The sequence below is a fragment of the Charadrius vociferus genome, unplaced genomic scaffold (assembly GCF_000708025.1).
Source record: "Charadrius vociferus isolate BGI_N301 unplaced genomic scaffold, ASM70802v2 scaffold190, whole genome shotgun sequence".
Classification (NCBI taxonomy): domain Eukaryota; kingdom Metazoa; phylum Chordata; class Aves; order Charadriiformes; family Charadriidae; genus Charadrius; species Charadrius vociferus.
In genome coordinates, this window is record NW_009646608.1 from 1,634,379 (window position 1) to 1,646,754 (window position 12,376).

General features: G+C 41.3%; 1 protein-coding gene across 1 annotated transcript in view; it reads right to left on the reverse strand.

The window, feature by feature from the left end:
* Positions 1-6,675: 6,675 nt before the first annotated feature.
* The window catches only part of MTFMT (mitochondrial methionyl-tRNA formyltransferase), a 10,668-nt gene continuing 4,967 nt past the window's right edge, over positions 6,676-12,376 (reverse strand). The window contains exons 2-9 of the mRNA XM_009887450.1: positions 12,021-12,233; positions 11,052-11,174; positions 10,123-10,225; positions 9,470-9,545; positions 8,821-8,912; positions 8,177-8,258; positions 7,450-7,532; positions 6,676-7,133 (exon numbers count right to left, since the gene is read on the reverse strand). Coding sequence (XP_009885752.1) covers positions 6,933-7,133; positions 7,450-7,532; positions 8,177-8,258; positions 8,821-8,912; positions 9,470-9,545; positions 10,123-10,225; positions 11,052-11,174; positions 12,021-12,233 — 973 coding nt within the window. The 3' untranslated portion in view covers positions 6,676-6,932. The remainder of the gene's footprint in view (positions 7,134-7,449; positions 7,533-8,176; positions 8,259-8,820; positions 8,913-9,469; positions 9,546-10,122; positions 10,226-11,051; positions 11,175-12,020; positions 12,234-12,376) is intronic.

Consider the following 12,376-nt stretch of genomic DNA (forward strand, 5'->3'; position numbering starts at 1 on the left):
AGCTGTGTAGGAGCCTCGGTAAAGTTGCTCGCACTTGATTAAATATAATTTGAAAGTAACGTCTACCTGCTAATAACCTAATTCAAAGCTGGTAGGTGTCATTATTTTTGAGACATATTTAAGATGCACTTTTTTTTTTCCCCACCAGAAAGGAAAGACATACAGCAAAAATGGGGGCCAGTAGCGGTAGTGGGTTTGTGTCTTATTAAATGCATCCATAAAATACCTTCTTTCTGCCTGACATTAAACAGCTTCACATGATAGCCTAAAGGGAAGACTAAACACATAATTCAATTAAGTCATGTACATAAAACATTCTTCTGTTCTGCATCTGCAGACTTTGCCAGCCCTACCTGTACAGTAGTTGGTAACACAAAAAGGAATAAACCGATTTCCTCATCCTGAATTCAGCTGCAAGGTTTTGTACTTGAAATGTAAGTATTTTATTTATTTCTAGCTTGTTTTAGAATGACTGTATTCAAGCTAAACTACCTGCAGCTGCATTTCTAAGAACTCACGTTCTCGACAGCACAGAGAAACCATGTGGATTTGTAGTCTCCACATGGATAAAACTACAGTTTTCTCTTGCTCCTTGCATTATTTGACAAGAAAATCCATGCTCTGTGATAGGGTAGGTTAATAAAAAAAAATCATTTTGTAACTTCGACAATGCTGCCTTGCTTTTGTGTTTGACAAGCCCAAGTAAACCACATGTAGAGCTGACCAAAGCCTAACTTGCAAAATTTCACCTTTCTGTTCACAAACAGGTCGCAGCTTTATCAATGTGAGACTGATCCTGGGGACGGGTGTTTGGCGTTTTGGTGGGTAGCTGGTGCTCCCCCAGGTCTGGGGCTTGGCCACGGCGTGCTGCGGTCAGGGAATCTGTCCTCAGCTCAAGATGCGGAGAGTCAGCAACGATGCTGGGAGGAGCACAGCAGCAGATGTGGGCAAGGGATGAACTAGAGAGAGAGCAGCAGGGCTCCCAGCGTGGGACAAGTTGGGGGGAAAGAGAGCTGGAAACCCATCCTTTAAGGATGATAGGAAACCAGGCAATGTAGAGCAGGGCTGGGAGGTGCAGAGAGAGGGAGAAGACAGGCTTCCCTCCACGTACAGCAGCAGCAAGCAGGATGCTGCTGGGCAAGAAGCTGCTCTTAGCTGAAGGTACAGATGGCCACAGAAGGGGTCAGACAGTGATCCATCTCCAAGTGACCTATTAAGTTGCCCTATCCATCCACCCCGCTACTTCTAGAGTGGAATTGAGGAACTCACCAGCACAAAAGACATCCTTTGTTTACACCCAAACACTGGCAATAAATTTTAGGGGTGCAGGCAAGCCCAAAAACCTTCAACGCCAAAATTTCCACTGAGACACATCACAAAAAGGTGGGCACTGCTACTGGATGAAAACTGAAATTCAAACACATGCTTAAGTGTGGACTTCCCTCTCCTACCTCATCCCCTCCTATGGGTATGAAGCCAGTTCTAGTTCTGTGCCGTCCTACCTACAGCCCATCAAGGGCACGGGGAATCTTTCAATAGCATCTAGCAAGCTTCAGAACAGGTTTCCAGGTCTGACATGGGGCATCCCAAGCATTAAATGCAGAGCTATGCAGGACTGAGTGCCTGTGCAGCCCGAATTATGCTTTAAAAGGTTAAAAAAAAACCCCTTAATAATCCATGGTTTTATGCAAATTGACAATTATCAAAGAGAAGCAGAAAAGGAAGAGCTGTGGAATACTCTGGCACATCCTCTTCATACCAATGAATTTAGACTCTGTGTGCTTTCTTTTGTGTCTGGTCTGCTGCAAGGGCTTGGCGGGAGCTGGGGCCAAGGCAGCCAGTGGGGAGCATTAGCTCGGACCTTCCCACAGAGCTCTTGGCTTGCACTGCAGATTCGCAGAGAAATGTCTCTTCCCTCTGCTCCCCTCCTCCTCTGCAGACAGCCAGCCAAATCCCAAACTTAGTTTCATCACTTCGAGGGTGAAGTAACAGAAATTACTTCTGCAGACCAACCCAGGAGATACATGGATGAAAGCAGGCTCGGGATCTTGTCCCTGTGTTGCATGTGGGCTCGCCGGAGCCAAACATAGCAGAGTACAGGGCTCTTCCTTTTGGGGAGAAATGTCTGTTTAACAGGAATGAAATCATCACAGCCCTACAGCCTGAAACAGCAAGAAGCTCTCCAAGTTTCCCCAAACTGTCCCCCACTGCAGCTTAGCTCTGACTTGGAGGAACAAACTAATTTCTGCAACCACCGAGCCCCTGAGCTCTCGGAGGAGGCTGCTGGCAGAGTACATTGGATACAGAGCAAGACAGAGCGGTTTCAAACACGGGTGCCTAAGCACTACCAACAGAAAACAACCACCACTCAGTGCTAACCCTTCATCTTCACTGATGAGCCACCATGCCAAATACATTTAGAAAGTTTATATAGGAGAAAAGCTACGGCAGGTCCTGACATCCACCACTCACACAAGTTTTATGCTATAGTTCAACGTCAGTTCTGACTTCTCCAGCTTGTGTTTACGGTCAGTGTACGGCAACGTCCTTGCTGCAACCTGTAACCTACCCCACACTCCCACATATCAAAGGAGAGCATCAGCTGGAGGAATGCAGGAACGCTGTGACTCAGCTCCTCCCTCAGCCTTAGCCTTGGGACCACCAACCTTGAGAAACAGGCTGAAGCGGGAGACCTGGCTGCTAAACGTCAGCAGGTTTGGGGCTAATGGCAAAGCATCTCCCATTAAGGTCACTTAGTTTCTAACCCTCAGATAAATCTGGTGACCTATCCTTCCTCCTGTTTATAAGAAAGGGAAAATATTGCTTCCCAGAAGCTATCAGGCCGTCAGCAGTTAGGATAAACAAAAGAATAGATATTCTTGTCTGTTCTCAACCCTCAAATTATTCAGGGATTTTGCAATCAACTTTTTAAAAAGGCTTGAGTACTTCTGTGATTAGTCACTTACACTTTTTGTTTATTTGTAATTTATTCAGCAGAAAACAGGAATTAAAAGGTTTCCTAGGAAGCAGGGGGAGTAGTAAGGTTTCAGATCATGAAACAGATGCATCTAACTACAAGTCACCAGCATCCTTGGAAATATCACTCCCTCTAACATTTATTTGAAATCCAAGATGAAATCATCCCTATCCAACACCAGAGCCCTTCTGGTGCCCAAATGTTTTGCAGTTCTACCAGTAATTTGGCTTCAGGGATCTTAAACTGAGCTGTAGCGGATGCTGGGTCTATGAATACCTCTGCTACTTTCCCTCTCTCGTCCGAGAGGCGGACAGCTGTTTTATTTTGCTAGTATCACTTTCCAATTGCTAGGGTGGCTGTACTTGACCTCAGCAGTGGTACTGCAGATTGAATCACCATGTCTATGTTCCAGAGTCAACCCTGACATGCTATTCCACACCTCATCAGTGAATGCCCCATTTTTGTTTTGTCTGTCCTGCAAAAATAATCAGATTTTCATTACCTACCGAGTTAAATCCCAACAGAGCTAGGTGAAAGCAAAGTTTCCAAAGAGACGTTTTGGTTAACAGCTGCCTGGAGAACACCAATTCCCTTTAAAGCTTCTCTACCGTGTCACAAATAGCATGCCAAAGATTTCCTCCATAAAAAAATAAATTACTTACTCTTTTTTCCTCTATAAAACAACCGTGGTAAAGCTGTGCCTATTCCGTGACAGGACATGAACTATTAAGCAACAAAGAACTGTGTAATCTTTGGTAACCTCTTGCATAGAAAGCAATTCTGAGAAGCCTTAAAGCAAACTCTGCACAGATCAGAAGATTAAGTTACAAGTATAGGTATCCTGGCTACAATGTGGTTTAGACATTATTTGGCATTAAACAACTAACTGAAGACATTCTGTACCAGATTTTCACCATCTTCTGTCCAGCTGACCTTGGGTTTCCCCTAAAAGAGGTGCAGCGAGCACCATCTACAGGGTTTCTGAGCACACGCCACCTCAAACTCCCCAAAGACTCAGGGAACCTCTTCGCTGCTGCTTTATGCTTTAGTTAAGATCTGAAATTACCACCTGCCAGCAATGACTAACAGCAATAGATCTCACGCAAGGCGCAAGCTAAAACTGTCAGCGAGAGATGTACTAATTGCCCTACAGGTTCTCTCTGATGCTAACATCCAACACAGACACTGCTGGCGGAACGCTGATATTCCAACTAGCAGCATTCATACCACCCAGCAATGACATTGCTCTGCTCCGTGACATTTTAGAGACGCAAAGGATAGAAACAGTTCTTTGCTATCAACTTTATGATGCCAGAGCAGATTCCAAAAAAACAAAGGAGTTAAAGAACTTTCAAGGAATTTTCCTCAAAGGTCATTCCTAGGAACAAAGCAGTTGATTTAACAGTTTGGTCATCTAAAAACTTTTAACCCTAAATTGCCTGAACTTTTGACATTATTGTTTCTGTGGGAGTCACATCTCACCATTCACTTTGCTCAGGTCATAAGGAACAACAATTCCTTTTCCAGTCCCTGGAGACCTGGTACATCAGAAAATTTGGGTCTACCCATGCTAAGAGATAACTAAAATACTTTACTTCTCATAATTCCAAAATACTTGCTCATTTGTGCTTAAAATTATCTATAAATTGTGGTGGTTTGCTTTTGGGTGGGGTTTTTTTTGTTACTTATTTCTCTGCTAATTCAGCTTCTGCTACAATCTATGCCTGAGGCCAGACTCCTACCACACAGCTGATTCGTGTCAACAAACCTCACTGCCTATGGAGAAGATGCTTTAGAGAAAATGTTCTTATCCTCAGCAAATTGTACATTTGAATTCTAATGATGCCTATGAGTGTTCTTTAAACTGATTCCCAGAAGCTCCAGCTGGGAAAACACAAGGCAACGAGCCACCCAGCTGAGACCAGTGATGTAACAAAGCCCAGAAATCCCCCAAACTCACCCACCAGCCCCACAAAAGCCCCACCAACCCATCCACCAACCCATCCACCATCCCTTCTCTTGGTGTAAGGTGATAACGAACCTTTCATAGACTAGAGTAAAAGCAAAATGATTTCACAACCTTTACTTACAAGTAGTAGGTAAGAGGGAGCGAAGCACTAAAATACCTTATTTGCTTAGAAAAAAACTTGCCAGGTTTATAATTTCTGCAGCACAAATCACACCTTTGAGGCTGCGGTCAAAGACAAGAACTCTCCACGGGAGCCTGACTTCCGCCTTGCCGTTGTCTCCAGCTTTTGACTGATTCGCAGGCTTGGAGTTCTTGGGGAATCATGTGTTCTGGAAAACCTGTCAGAGGCAGATTAATTGTTGGACCAATGGCAATTGAAGAAAAGTACTGTAGCATCTGCTTTAACAGATGCTTCTTCAGAAACATTTTAATCCATGTTATATAACACATTTTTCTAGAATTTTTTGCTTTCTTCCATTCAGTGAGTCACGCTCAAGCCCATCAAGCTCCTGTCACCTTGCTATAAGTCCCATGAACTCAACACCTGACTTGAGCTTTAAGTTCCAGACATGACCACTTGAAAAGACATCCATGCATTGCAAAGTCTGAAGAGCCAAAAGGATGCGTGGAAGAGGACATGCTGGCATTTATTGATGAGCATGAGGAAAACAGAACCGTTGTAACACCGAGCCTACAGAACTTCTGCAATGTTTTTTTTTCTTTGGAGGCTTCCAAAATTTCAGTGATAATGCTGTAAATATGAAGCTAACAGCTAACAGCTTCATATTTACACCTCCCCAAGTCTGAATAGCTCCAGTGGCTCTGCTTTTGCCTCAGCAGTATTCAGAAAAAGCAGGAGTAAGTCAAGCAACTAACACGAGAGCAGCTCCAAAGACGCAGCCAGTCTTTGGTTTGCTCTTATCTTCACAATGCTACTTTACTTCCAAGACAAGAAAGTAAGAGTTGTCAGTTCTGGGGTTCTTCACATGAAATGATCCATCTTATTAACCAAAGGCAGGTTAAGGAAAAGCATGGATTAGATTAGCAACTCCTCATCACGTAAAAACTCTCCCTCATCAGAGAGAAAGTATGAGAGTAGAACATAAGTTTTCTCGATGGATGGCACACAAATATTAAGTGGGATATATTCTAGGATATGAAAACAAAAAGGATTCTAAATCAAAGATTTCTTGAAACTGAATTCCAGCACACTGGAAGTAGACAGCTGTAGACTGAGACTACACAAAAGGAATAAGGAAGACACAGGTAATTAAGAAGTTGGCAATGATCGCACAGGTTAATCAGGTGGAACATCAGAGTCCTCAGAAAACCCCACCTAGCAAACAACCCCAACAAAGGCATATGACCAACTGCACACAGCTCCAGGTATGGTATTATATAAAGATGTGGCATCAAATTCCAGTGAGAAGTAAGGGATGTTCTGTGTTAAGTGTAATTGACTCCAAGAAAAACTATCATGGACAGGAAAAGATTCTCTAGATGTTCCCAGCTAAGACTTAAGTTATTCATCTCAATGTGGTGATGCAAAGGTAGTTTAAGGGTCCACAAGAAAAATCCAACTAGATGATCTAAGAGTCTCAATGAACACTAAATACTGAATTACAGAGAAGCACAGAATTTTTGTATTTCCAGCTTAAAGTAACTGCGCAGAACTTATACCTGAAGAAAACTATACAGAAAGTCCTCAAAAAGAAATTGAAAACATTGTATAAAAATCAATTTATTACTCAACAGTGGAAACAGGGATTTATTCACAATCTTCAGCATTCACAGAGATTCTCTTCCCTGATGAAGGAAAGAGAAATGGGTATCATCAGGAACCCATGATGAAAACATGCAGATGACAGCAAGATCAAACACTGTGGGAGGAAGCCCCTTAACTAAGTTGAATGTTATAGGTGGGCATTGAAATATTTTATATTACTATTAACTTACAGACATCATCTTCCACATTTTAAAACACATCTATTGTTTTATATCCTGTGCCAATGTTGCCCTCTCTTTCAGAGTCTTTTTTGCCACACTAAGTTTGAGTGTTTGAAATCTGCATTCACGATGAACTGTTTTTGAGTTTGGCTGGAACCAAGAGTGCATATATCCGTTGTAGAAGTCAACTGCTGTAAGCTTCTTCTTTAATACGACTGTTTTAATTCCAACGCAGCCTTCCTAAAAATAAAGACAAAAAAAATGGCAGTAAGCTTCTTCCATGTTTTAAAATTATCTTTAGCTCTCACTAGTCTGGCTTACAGAATGTTTTATTTCATGTCATCATGTTTACGTTACAAGTTAAATTCTCGCTTGCAAGTGAAAAGCCTTTTAGTGGAAATTAAAAGTTCTCCAAGGTATCAAATAAAAAGACTGATGGTAATCTAAACTAGTTCAGTGAATAACAATGGACAATTAAGGCAAAAGTTATGTAACACAAATACTAAAAACCTCATCTTTAGGGCAGTGAATATAAAAACAAATGGGAAAAACCTACCTTGCAACGAGCTATCAGCGTTTGGGACACTTTATGGTACAGTAGTGAACCAGGAACAGCTCCACAGTCATTTAATATTTGATCTAAAAGCAAAGCAAGATTGTCTCGCATTTTTATGCCAAGAAGCAGAACAAAATTTAACACACTTATGTGTCTTTGAAGCATGATAATCATCTTGAGTCACTATTTTGCTCAAAAGTATTTTATTGTATTCTGTGTTCTATTATACCCAAATGAGCAGAGGAGAATCAGAACAGTCACTCTCTGGCACTGCTCCCCATCTGATCCATAAACAGTCATTAAGCCCTGCGTGCTTTGGCACAGCACTCAGCCCACAAGGCGCTCAGACTCAGACTACCACAGCAAATGGTTTAAGTGACAGTACACAGGGACAGCTTTCCTCGCGAGAGATCCCCAGACAACGGCATTAGAAGATGATCTCCTAAACAGAGGATTAAAATCCTCCAATCTTAGGATTCACAGAACTATACTTACTGCTCGCTCAACATAATCGCAAAGCAAGAATGTCCTTAAAACCCATTTAATGCTCACTTTTGGGCACAGAAACTTACTGCACTCTGAGTATACGTGAGACTGAATTAGTTCTACTGGAGTTTCAGAAAGCAGTACTTAAAGCTATTGTTTAGTACAACTGCGTACGATCTCCAAGTCAATGTTTGAAAAGACAGGAAAATTTAACTTAACAGATTAATTTAAAAGTAAATACCAGCAAAACCAGGGATATTATCCACTTCCACAAAATCCAGAAGTTTAACAGTAGTACCCTTCCAGAGCGTCTGCAAAGGAAACTGGAAACAGAAGCAGATGACACATTGAGAATATTTTCACAATTTCCAGGCAATTGCCTAGTTTTTTTTCTTATGCCAGATACCTGTGATAACAACATTAGGGGAAAAATTTAGGTGTATGTCCAGATAAGAGACCCTCCTTATTATATCTAGTCTCCCTTGTTCTTCTTCATCTCATTGACAAGCAAACCATTACCATATGCAGTAATGACTTAAGCAACTAGCTGCAAAGGTGTTTACTATAGCTGTTTGCACTGTTTACTGTCATGCAAAGATGTCATTATAGAGGTCTGAAACCCTCTCAAATGCATCAGTGGAAATCCCAGAGCTAAGGAAATGATAACAAAACTATTGAGCCGATTTCAGACTTGGAATCGAGTTCATGAAAATTCTCCTCCCCACTAATTCCACCTCTAATACTAAAATACACTGGGATTTTAAAATGCATGCTAGCTTTTAGAGGCTAAAATAACTAAACTTGTCTTTTAGTTAAAATATCTACACCAAACTCAGACATGCTAGAGGACAGAAAAGGGTTAAAAAAACCAATCCACTGTCTTACCATACTTCCTATTGCACGATGCAACTGAATTATCTGTGCAGCCGTTTGCTCTTCCCATTTTATACAACTCTTCGCTATAGATATTTTAGGAGCTAGAGGGACAAAAATAAATTAGATGACTTCATATGTTGTTTTGCATCTTTTTGCAAGCAAATAGCTGTACTATTTTATCCTACTTTAAACCTGATTTTATCCTGACCAATGGCAGGTTTACCATCTAGCCATACGTACTTAAGGCAACAATTGGAGAAAAGATTTTGTAAAAACCTCAATTTGGATTATTTATACTTTATTCTCAGTTGTCCTCTTATTTACCAGTTGCACTGCAAACTGATAACATATGTTTACAAGCACTGTTGTGTCTGCATTACAACAATAATGAATAACAAACTCACTCAGATTTTGTGACATCACTAGTGATTTTGATATTGTATATCCAAGTGGAAAAAAAAACCATTAATGTAGTAAGTCTGAAGAATTCTGAAGGGTTTTCCCCCCTGTACGACTTTTTTTTAAGACAGAGAAGGCAGTGAAGAGACCATATTCAGAAAGTTATCTAAAAAAAATTAAATAAATAACCCAGCACAGTACTTTTCCAACTGATAAAAGAAAAAAGGAACAAGTTGCATTCAGTATGATGTGTACGTACCAAATGTTACTCCCTCTTTCGGTTGCTCTTTTTTATTTTTTAAACTTTCAGGCAAGTTTTTCAAAACTTGTATCAGCTGCAAAATCAAATTTTGTATAGAATATTAGCAAAGCTAAGTAAGACTATATTTATTAACAGTAAATCCAAGACATACAAATATGTTACTTAATTTTTCATCACTGAAACTTTGTGAGCTTTTAGAAAGTTGGGTCAGTATATTCAAAAGACTTGTATCATATACACAAACACACTAAAGGCATCCTTCCCACTGAATCACAATTAAAAAATAAAGTATTCTTTATGGATTATCTGCTCCCTGATATTAATCCCAGAACTGGACAAATGCTGATTATTAAGACAAAAAAGCAGATATTCACTTCAATGAAAGAAGAAACTGCACAGTTTCCATAGAAAGCACTCGAGTTCTTCACTGAATAGACACAGAACAGCAACACACAGGACCAACACTCACAGCTTATCACATACCACTCAGCTTTCCTCTCAGCATGGCAAAGTGCTCACAAACACTAAGCTTCAGATCGCTCTCCTCTTAACAGTTCCAGTCAACTCAGAACAAGATTAAAAAGAATTCTTTTTACACGTGTTAAAAGCAAGGTACTAATCAGAAGTGACACGAGCTTGCATAACTTTACCATGTTTGCACCCATCTTTGATAACACCACTTCCAGTTCCTTTGCAGTACAGCGGGGAGGAACAGCAAACTCTTCTTGCATAATAATTGGACCTACATCAAACCTATAAGGCAGAAAACATACAAGTTTACTGGAGAAGCTATAACTCAATTAGCAGTTCAAAAGTCTACATTCAATACATTAATTCAGTCACTAATTACCCTTTTTTTTCCTCTAAAACTTTATTTTTCACACATTATCAAATAATGTTTGGTTCACAAGACAACTCGGGGAAAAGCATATCAGATATATCCTGACAAGCAAGATTCACCTCAGCAAACTGAGATTGATATGAATGTACAATTTACAGTTCAGAAGCATAAGATCTCAGAAGAAACAACCTGAAGTATTCAGAAGAAAGTTGTTTTGCACTTTCCTGAGATCTCTTATCAGACAATCACCTAAGAAAGAAAAGATAACTATGATAATGTGTTTTCACAAGCCTTTTAAGGCAGAGTTTGTGCTGAAACTAAAACATACTATCTCCCTCTCATCCCTATACAGGCAATTGCTTGTCCTCTGTTTCACTTACAGGAGTTTACAGGCAACTCTGAAGTTTGAAAGACAGATCTTTTCTGTCGCATCTTACCAAGCCTATCCATCTAGCTGTGTGACTGTTCTCTGTCTGGTCCCTGTAATAATGCTAGGAATCAGAGAACGGGCCGAGAGTCTAGAGTGCAAATTACACATTCACTAAAATACTGTACTTGTGGCAAGTCTCATATGGTCAGATGAAAGTTTCTAAGTATCTGAAATACTTACACACACATATTAAAAAAATAAATAGTGATTACATAGAATGATTTAAATGATGACTTAAGTGGTGATGATTTAAAGTCCTGAGAGGCAACAGAAGCAGTGAGTGGTTTTGGGAAGCACATCTAACCTACCTTTTTGGTCTTATTTCCATAATTGTCACCCCAGACACTTTATCACCATGAAGCACTGTGTGGACTATTGGTGCAGGACCACGCCATCGTGGAAGACAGCTGGGATGGACATTCAGCATGCCACTGAATTGAAATATTTTAAAGTTAGAAAGCAACAGTACCTGAGGCTGAACCCATAAGTAAATGGGTGTACAACATTTATTACACTGAAACTACTTTAAGAATTAATTCCTCAGACCTTCTGAAGTGTTACCGGTTTAAATATACACTTAAAGCAAAATTCACACTATACAACCTTCAGTTTCTCAGTGAATACAGAAAGGGAGATGAGAGGAATAAAGGTAAACACATTATGCTTATGCTGAAGATTTGCACAGATCTACATCACTGTGTTACAGAATGAACCTCACAACAATGGAAGCAGGGCTCAGGCTAAGGAGGTGAACCCAGGAACATTGGAGCACCTCTCCTATGAAGAGAGGCTGAGAGAGTTGGGGTTGTTCAGTCTGGAGAAGTGAAGGCTATGGGGAGAACTTATAGCCCCTTCCAGTACTTAAAGGGGGCCTACAGGAAAGATGAGGGGGGGACTATTTATGAGGGAGTGTAGCAATAGGATGAGGGTTAATGGTTTTAAACTGAAAGAGAGTAGATTTAGATTAGAAATTAGGAATTGTTTACTCTAAGGGTGGTGAGGCACTGGCCTAGGTTGCCCAGAGAAAACTGTGGATGCCCCATCCCTGGAGGTGCTCAAGGCCAGGATGGATGGGGCTTTGAGCAACCTGGTCTAGTGGAAGGTGTCCCTGCCCATGGCACAGGGGTTGGAACCAGATGATCTTTAAGGTCCCTTCCAAATTTAACCATTCTATGAAAGAAGCTGACCTCAGCTGCTACAAGTCACAGGTGCTGACTCAGAAACAGAGTCTAGGATTGCTAACAAGGCAGCAATAGATGTCCTGTCAACTCACTTACTATGGGAACTGCAGAATAAGGTCCTCACTTAGGAGACGTCCAAATGACGCCACCACACCCACATCAAACTGCCCCACAGGTCCCGTGTGCGGCCACTCATGAACAGGCAGCTGGAGCTCCCGGGCACAACTCCTCACAGGCAGGTCCCCAGGCAGGCGGCTGGGCAGGGTTACCACCTCCAGCCTGGACACCAGTGCGTCCTCGCTGGGCTCCCTGGGGTGGACATAACATTGAAGCCCTGATGCAGGCAGAGGACAAAGACCGGTTCACCTCCACGCCTCACTGTGCCCCTGTTCCCTTCCACAGGTCCCCAGCCTCCCTTCACTGACCCAGACCCCCCAGCCCTGCCACCCCTT